The sequence below is a fragment of the Micromesistius poutassou genome (genome assembly GCF_964030765.1).
Source record: "Micromesistius poutassou genome assembly, chromosome: 6".
In the NCBI taxonomy this organism is placed as follows: Eukaryota; Metazoa; Chordata; class Actinopteri; order Gadiformes; family Gadidae; genus Micromesistius; species Micromesistius poutassou.
The window spans coordinates 19,505,637-19,514,381 of record NC_140276.1 but is presented as its reverse complement, the minus strand read 5'-3'; the positions used below and the strand labels follow the sequence as shown (position 1 = coordinate 19,514,381).

At 46.4% G+C, this 8,745-nt stretch overlaps 1 protein-coding gene across 1 annotated transcript in view; it reads right to left on the bottom strand.

Moving 5' to 3' along the window:
* The window catches only part of mgat4b (alpha-1,3-mannosyl-glycoprotein 4-beta-N-acetylglucosaminyltransferase B), a 67,271-nt gene that overhangs the window by 25,522 nt on the left and 33,004 nt on the right, over window positions 1–8,745 (bottom strand). The window contains exons 2-4 of the mRNA XM_084469220.1: window positions 6,401–6,580; window positions 5,435–5,578; window positions 4,460–4,593 (exon numbers count right to left, since the gene is read on the bottom strand). Of these exons, the coding sequence (XP_084325346.1) occupies window positions 4,460–4,593; window positions 5,435–5,578; window positions 6,401–6,580 (458 nt within the window). The remainder of the gene's footprint in view (window positions 1–4,459; window positions 4,594–5,434; window positions 5,579–6,400; window positions 6,581–8,745) is intronic.

Here is an 8,745-nt window from a genome sequence, read left to right as displayed (position 1 = left end):
GCACGCACGCACGCACACACACACACACACACATGCACACACAAACAAACACATCTGGTTACAAACAATCGGGCCTGATTCACACCAGCTGTTTGGATGTCAGCAGGTTACACTCTGTTGTGAGGAAAAAGATGACATCATGAAATGTTCAGTCCTATCCCAGACACCAATCATCCAATCCCTGCTCCACAACACTCACTCAGCAGCCAACCTGTTGCCATGAAAGGACTCCTGGGAAGGACGGCTGTTCCACAGAATTAGTTGAAGGTTGTGCTAAATAATTTGGTGTTTCGTTTATTGTTACAGCCTTCCTTTGATGCTATCGCGGGCTCCAGCTGTGTCAGGTTCAACACACAAGGAGAACGCGTACATCTTTACTGATGGGGTTGATCTTGTAACCCTCTCGACGGCAGAAGACTTTTACGATCACAATTAGCAATTAATAAAATGTTCATTCCTAATTGATTCTGCTCACAAAGGGACTGACTGGTTTAACAAACCGTGGATGGACTTGTCTGAAAGCTTTTGATTAACTTAAGTTAACAAGTTAGCAATAAAGTTTCTAATAAAAAATGCGTAGGTCTGCCTTTTTGAGCTCATAAAGTCACTTTGGGTCATAGATTTCACAACAAACCAGAGAGCACAGCATCAAACAGCACTGGTCTACACCCAGCGCCCACCAGTAGTGTGACTGTAGTGTTACTCTGCAACTCTCAGTGTGCACCAGTACAAGACTGTAGTGTTACTCTGCAACTCTCAGTGTGCACCAGTACAAGACTGTAGTGTTACTCTGCAACTCTCAGTGTGCACCAGTACAAGACTGTAGTGTTACTCTGCAACTCTCAGTGTGCACCAGTACAAGACTGTAGTGTTACTCTGCAACTCTCAGTGTTCACCAGTAGAAGACTGTTTGAACTCGGGAGCTCCCAGTTTCCAGTTTCCATCAGTAGAAGACTATGGTTGTACTGGGAAGCTCCCAGTATCCACCAGTAGAAGACGGTGGTTGAACCCGGCAACTCCCAGTTGCCACCAGTGAAAGGCTATCACTGTTCTGGGCAGCTCCGGGGTCCACTAATAGAATCAAGGAGTCGTACTAAATAGCTCCAAGTGTCCGGGAAACAGATTGGGTCTGAGGCCACGAGTTTACTCACTTCTCCCTGGATGAGGGGTGGTGTGTTATTAATAGACATGAGTGGCCTCTGGATCTCCCATCATAAGAGTGACATTTAGGAGTGCAGAGCTGGAAAACAACTTACTCACAGTAAGTTACTCTGAAAGTGTCAGAGAGAGAGAGAGAGAGAGAGAGACAGAGAGGGAGAGAGAGAGACAGAGAGGGAGAGGGAGGGGCAGAGACAGAGAGAGAAAGAGAGAGACAGAGAGGGAGAGGGAGGGGCAGAGGCAGAGAGAGAAAGAGAGACCCTTTAAGGGTTGAGGATGAAGGAACGGAGAGATTTTTCCATAAAGAGAAAGGTTAAGAGTTAATGTGAGACAGGAAGCACCTGTTATCCATCTTGACCACAGAGACGAGAGGAGGTGGAGTAGAAAATAAAAAGAGAAAGGATAGGAAAATAGAGAGAAATAAAGAGTGAATTTGGTTGGAGAGGTGAATAGAGAAAAAGAGAAAGAGAGAGACAGAGGGAGATACAGAGCGATGTGGAGAGAAACAGAGGGATGTCGAGAGATGTGCAGAGAGATGGGGAGAGAGAGAGGGGGAGACAGAGAGATGGGGAAAGGATGGATAAGGAGAGTGCCTCGCAGAGGTTGACAGATAGAGACTGAAAGGTGAAAAGGAAGGCGAATAGAGAGATTTACAGAAGGGGAGAGACAGAGAGAAGTACAGAGAGAGGAGAAAGGAAGGAGAGGAGAGAGACAGACAGAGCGATAAAGTGAGAGAGACGGAGAGACAGAGAGAGAAAGAGTCAAGAAAATAGTGAAGAATGGCTCTAGTTTCAGCGTAGACCGACAGGAAACCATCAGGAAAAGCACTCTCCACTCTCCTTCTTCCTCTATGCTCTATTCTGCCTCCTCCTCCACCCTCTCTCCTTATGCTCGTTTTCGCTCTGCTTCCCAATGCCCCCCTATTCCCCATCCTGTATTCTCCCTCTTCTCCTCCTCCTATTCTTCATTTTCATGTATTTCCTCCACTCGTCTCTACCCTCTTCCACACTGCTCTGTGTCAGTCTCCATATATCCCATCCTTTATTCTCTCTGCTCTGCGCTGTCTGGTTCGATTCCCATTTGGAAACGCATCTATCTTTACGTGCCATTAAACACACACACACACACACACACACAATCTGCCAGTGGTTACACTCCAATGCAGAACCTGCTTTGACCTTTGACACCCCAATTAGGAAGGAGGAGGGGGGAGAAGAGGAGGAGGGGGGTGGCAGTCATGCATTAGCCCCGGTCTTCAACTAAAGGCCAACAAAGCGCCATGGCCTGCTTCATTGGATTCCTCGTCTTTTTTTCAGGCGGTTCCCAGCCAATCGAAAGCGCTGACTTTCTAGGTAATTGCATGGAACCGATGCCAGACGGAAATACAATAACGGCCTGATCGATGGTGAGAGATTATGCCGATTAAGATTAGATTGCGCGGGATGAATCGAATGCAACGCTGCGTGCGTCATCAAGTGAGGGCCGAGGAACCAGAGATTTTTAGCGGGAACATTATGAAGGGATGTTAGTTGGGTTAAAATGTCAATAGCAGCTCGATTAAACATCCCCCTGAATTTCCCTGTATCGTGGCGCGTTACAGCACGCCAGCCAACGTAACGGGGAGGTTGCTAGTTAAAGTCCCAGCTCCTCCTGGCTGAGTGTCGAGTTGTCCCTGGGCAAGACGCCTGACCCGAAACGCTCCCGACGAGCTGGCTGTCCCCTTGCAGGTTGACTCAGTGTGGGAATGTGTTGATGAACCGTTGAAGTTGCTGCTTTAGATAAATGACCAAAACATGGAATATCACAGAGGCATCTCATAACGAACTAACTGAATGTAAAAGTTATACATTATTACATTGTCATAACATTGACTCCCTGAGCAGAGACTTTTATCCAAACCGACTCACATTAATTATTCAGCATTCAAAACCGATACCGTGACAATAAACTGAAAATTTAAAATTGAATAATTGGAACGGGACGTTTTCCCCCTCTGGGGTCGTCAAGTTAGTGGGGCTGTCATGGAGGAGGTCTGCCGTGGTGGAGCCAGGGAGGAGAGCCACCCACTGAAGGCTGAGCGGAGGTCATCACACTCTCCACTTCATCATGACAGATTCTGTTATTTTCGCAGCTTTTTTCTGCTCCTATTTGTTACTATGTGCAGAAAACGATGAGCACCACGAGATGGATGCGGTTGATTGAAAAGTGTAGAAAGAGTTGAAACTGTGCAAGTGAGAACGAGGTTCATCTTGAACAACCAGCCTGAAGAGGCCTCTGGAAGGCGTCCCGTGTGTGTGGTTGTGACCACTTATTGCCCGGGCGTTGTCGTCTGACTCTGCGTGCCGACTATTGTGTGACACCGTCCTTCTCTGACACTGTTTAGATCAGAGCATGTGTCGTCCCAGTCTGAAGACATTTTACCCCCGTGACCTGAAGCTGTACTTCATGAAGTACCAGGTCTGATGCTGAGATCTGATGGGGGATCGAACCCAGTTCCCTTTGGTTGGGAGTCGAACACCCTGACCGCAACTCGATAGCTGTTAGTTAGCTGGAAGCTGCTATCATTGAGATGTGGGAGCACCATGACCACTAGCAGGGGATGGGTGTCATCATGACCGTTCTGTCTGAATGCCTGTTTCAATGTCCCTTACCGCCTTCTGGAACATCCATTAGTCTTGCTGTCACACACCCACACACATACACACACACACACACACACACACACACACACATACCCACACACACACACACACACACACACACACACACACACACACACACACACACACACAAACATGGGCACGTCAAGCCAACCTCAACACACACTTCTCCCCCGTTATGTTACGATAGTGGATGTCTGTGCAATAAAATAATCCCGTTCTAGGTTTTTGCATGTACAATGCAAACCATTGTGACTTATGAAACATTCACCTTGCAATCCACTCGCACTTGTGCAATTGATTTGCATATATATCTAAAACTAGGTAGCCCTGCAGATGCATATTAGCCTAACTGATGCAAATGAGCCTGGCCGAAGCTAAAAGGCCTAACTGATGTCAGATTGGGATGGAGTCATCTTCTATACATTCACAACACACGATGGGACAGCCTTTTGTGCCTGCATGTGTTTGGTGGAACCTGAAGTGAATAGAACTCAGCAAATGCCCTCACATAGCATTATGAATAAGTGCACACACATGCATACATTCACACACACACACACACACACACACACACACACACGCACACACACACACGCACACACACGCACACACGCACACACACACACACACACACTGACCTCCGCAACGAAGACGACGATGACACACTCGTCCTTCTCGGCGGCGCTGAGCTCAGTCATCAGAGAGTTGAGCGTGTCGGTCAGGTAGGAGTGGACCTCTCGCTTCACGCTGGGCACGCCCATCACTATGGACACTACACACACATCCATGACAAGACACGCACACACACACACACACATATGCACACACACGTGTACAGAATGCACACACACAGACAGAATACACAGACAAGGACATACAGCATAGACACATACACACACAAAGATATTAGATTTTAGCATGGCAATGTCATGCTTTTTCAAACTTTATTCACTGCATGTTCATTGTTAAATAGTTCTGTCTCTGTCGAGGGGAGACATACGCTTGTAGGCACACTTTGGCTTCAACTTTTTCCATGAAATGGTTTATTTTAATGTATGAAGGGAGCTTGTGATCAGTGATCTCAATCCACCTATTATTTTAAAGTATCTGGGACACCAGCAGTGTGCTCTGGCGCAGTGCACAAAGCCAGCTTGTGGTTTTATCCGGCAGAGTGCTGGGTTATAACCCGCGCCATTCATCTGCCGACTCTTAAACGGTGCGACGTGGATCCCGGGCCCCGGTGTTGAAAGGGGCCAACGCGATGATGCGGAGCAAAGTGGGGACGGCGACAGTTCCCGCAACAACCCTGAGTAATCACTGGAGTGTATTCTAGCAGAGCTTTAAGCGCCCGCTCAGCACTCGTTGCTGAAGTTCCTCTGATCTAAAAACCAGGTCAATGAGAGATTAAAAAATGTTCACAATTTAATCTGAGAGAATTGCGAGTGTGAATTACACAACTGATTCAACGTAGCGTGACTGTTTGCATGTGTGACTGTTTGCGTGACTGTTTGTATGTGTGTGTGACACACGCACATACATGCACATACACACACACACACACACACACACACACAGACACACACACACACATGCCTATGAGAGTGTGCACCCACCTCCTGTGCGGCCTTGCCCTACGTGCACGGCGGGCTGCAGACTGCCCTCGTTGGCCAGCAGGTGGGGCAGGTGGTGGAAGATACTGGGCAGCTGCAAGACATTCTTACTGTTGCTGACGTTCCACAGCCTCAGCCGGCTCTCCTCTGGAACACACGCACACACACATAAAGAAATGTTGCTCCCTTCTGTGGAACACACAGATTTACAGGCCCTTTGGGGACCAATAGACAAGGCAACTCACTTTAACACACAAAACATGATTTGTCTACCTTAAGGGAGGACACATAGTGGAGACGTTTAAACCTCCTCTGTGTTCTGTAACACAGAGAATATAATTTATATGTGCTAAGGGGACATTTATGTAATTTGAATATCAGACATTCGGCTCTCATGTGTTTAACACAGATTGTGATTTATAGTCCTTGTGGCGACATAGACATTCAGGTGTATCTGGTTCCACATATCAAAATGGTTTGCATGAGTTATCGGGACCAATGGAGAAGTGGTTCACAACCGTTGACTTTAGGTGTACCACTGAATTATCTTGGTGGCACCTTATATGCAAATGGTACAAAATTGCTAAATGTACATGCAGTGGCCGAGCAAAGAGTGCCAGCTCATGCCCCTTTTATACGCAATTATTAATGCAAGAAGTTGGGTCACTGTGGAAAGAAAAAGTCAGCAATGCTGCTAATGCTACCAGTGTGTTTATTTAGCAATGCAGAATATCACTAAACAAAATAGGACATTTTACAATAGCAAGCATACAAAAATACACTATTTCTGAAATGATAACAATACATACTATTTTTGCTGAACAATGTTTAGGATGTACAGTATATATTTTCAACCATACGTTAAAAATAAACTGGGGCAATAGCCGACACTCTGCCCTGCGAGGCCCGATCATAATTGTACACACATTTGCACGCCACACAGAGCAGAAGCCTGCCAGGAGGCCTCACCTGAGAGGCTGGCCCAGGTGCGGTTGATGTCTCGGAGCGCCTGCTTCTCAGCGATGGCCCTCTTGATCTCGTCCAGAACCACGTTGAGCTCCTTGGAGCGCTGCAGGTTCTCCTGCTCCGCCGACTGGAGCCTCTCTCTCAGCGCCAGGAACTCCCTCTGGTAGATGTCCACCACATCGCCTGGCGAGCCAAAGGAGGGGATTGATCAACGACCGCGTGGAGTAGCACATCACCCGGCCAATCAGCACAGAGAACCGATTAAAGACCATGTTGACAAGCACGTCACTTAGCCAATCAGGGAAGATATATTTATTATTAAAGGCCATGCCGAAAACGTCCCCTAGACTATCACAAAATTGGAATTGATTGAAGACCTGGCCAATCAAAAATCATGAATAATTAACTATCAGGTCAACCTCAACACTAACCACCAGGAACTAAAATAGTGACGATTTTGGAAGCAGGTGTACAACCAACCAAGCACATCTGTGTACAGCCTCTCCTAATCTGTCCCCTGTCGGCCTATCATATTTTCCCTCTATTTTAGCCTCACGCTGACATGGTGAGAAAGCGGCTGTGAGATGGTCGGGCGGTAAAGGTGAGAGAGGGAGAGAGAGAGGTCTACTGACAGGGAAGAGAGGTAGAGATAGAGATCATATGGATTTGGGTTGGGTGCACTATGTGCACACTGGGCCTGAGGACACAGGCTGGTTTAAAAATGAAGATGAAATAAGAATAAAGCCTCAGCCTTGCTGAGCTAGTGTCCAGCAGTACAACACTGAGCTAATGCTATCCACCACTAAGTCCACGTACTGTAATGTAATGCTTACTGGCACCTAAGGGTACATGCAGTTAGCTTTCAATCATTTAGCATGCCGAAGCTCCTGCCTCTTTCTGGCTGACAGCATAATTCTCTCTCTCTCTCTCTCTCTCTCTCTCTCTCTCTCTCTCTCTCTTTGTCTCTCTCTCTCTCTCTCTCTCTCTCTCTCTCTCTCTCTCTCTCTCTCTCTCTCTCTCTCTCCATCTCCCTCTCCCTCTCCCTCTCCCTCCCTCCCTCTCATCTAATTCGACCTAGTGGAGATTTGTTTGCCTGAATTGCATATTTGTGTAGTTGTGTGTGATGTTGAGGCTGTGTGTGTGTGTTTGATTATGTGTGTGTTAATAGTGCAGCTAAAGACCAAACGCCATGAGAGGGCTGCCACTTTGATGTCCGCTGGCTCATTGCTCAACATAAGAACACACATGATAAAAATGCCATGAGTCCAAAGATCAAAGGTCAGGTCACATTAAACATTAAAAACACATTTACTGTACGTACGTATGTGTGTGTGTGTGTGTGTGTTTGGGTGTGTCGTGTGTTGAAACATTACCCAATAGCTATCCCTCAATCTTCATCAGTCAGTAATATCCAACAATGATAGGGAGCCACATAGCCTCTATCGACAAATACATCTGACGTGAAGTTCAGCCTTCACTGCTTCGCTCGAAAAATAGAAAAAATATTGTTACCAGAAGGGTAAAGACCTCGTCTGACAAAATCCTAAGAATAAAACTCTGTCTCATCTCTTCTTCAGACTGAAATCAACAGACTCAAATGAACATATATAAAAACACACACAGGCGACACACTTTTGCGCACACACACACACACACACACACACACACACACACACACACACACACACACACACACACACACACACACACACACACATACACACACACACTCACATGCACACGCACACACGCTGAAATGCACACACAAACACACACACACACACACACACACACACACACACACACACACACACACATACGCACAGTAAATGTGTTTTTAATGTTTAATGTGTTATTTATGTGTTCTGTTATGTAATAATAATCACCATCTGGTAGAGTGAAAGCTGCTCAAATGTACCGGAGAGAGACAGCAGGCTGCCTCACTCGCCCAAACACCTACACACACACACACACACACACACACAAGCACACACAGAGTACACACACAGTGTACACACACACACACGCACACACACCAATGATACAGTGTACTGTACCATTGTGTACTTTACTTCTCCATTTTCTGCCAACCTTCCCTCAACCAGCCCTACAGGAGATTTTGTCAAACAGGTGTTGGGATTAGAAGGATTCTACTGTCTTGACTAAATAAATAAATCCTTAAGATATAGAGAAGAGTATCTAGGGGGATAGATTATGTGTGCGTGTGGATGGGTGTGATTACAATAGCAAGACAGTGAGGGTTTGGGCTAAACCTTGAGGATTACATCTGTATTAACCTCGGACACCAAAACAAATGATGGGATATATATTTGAGTGAAGTTCATGTG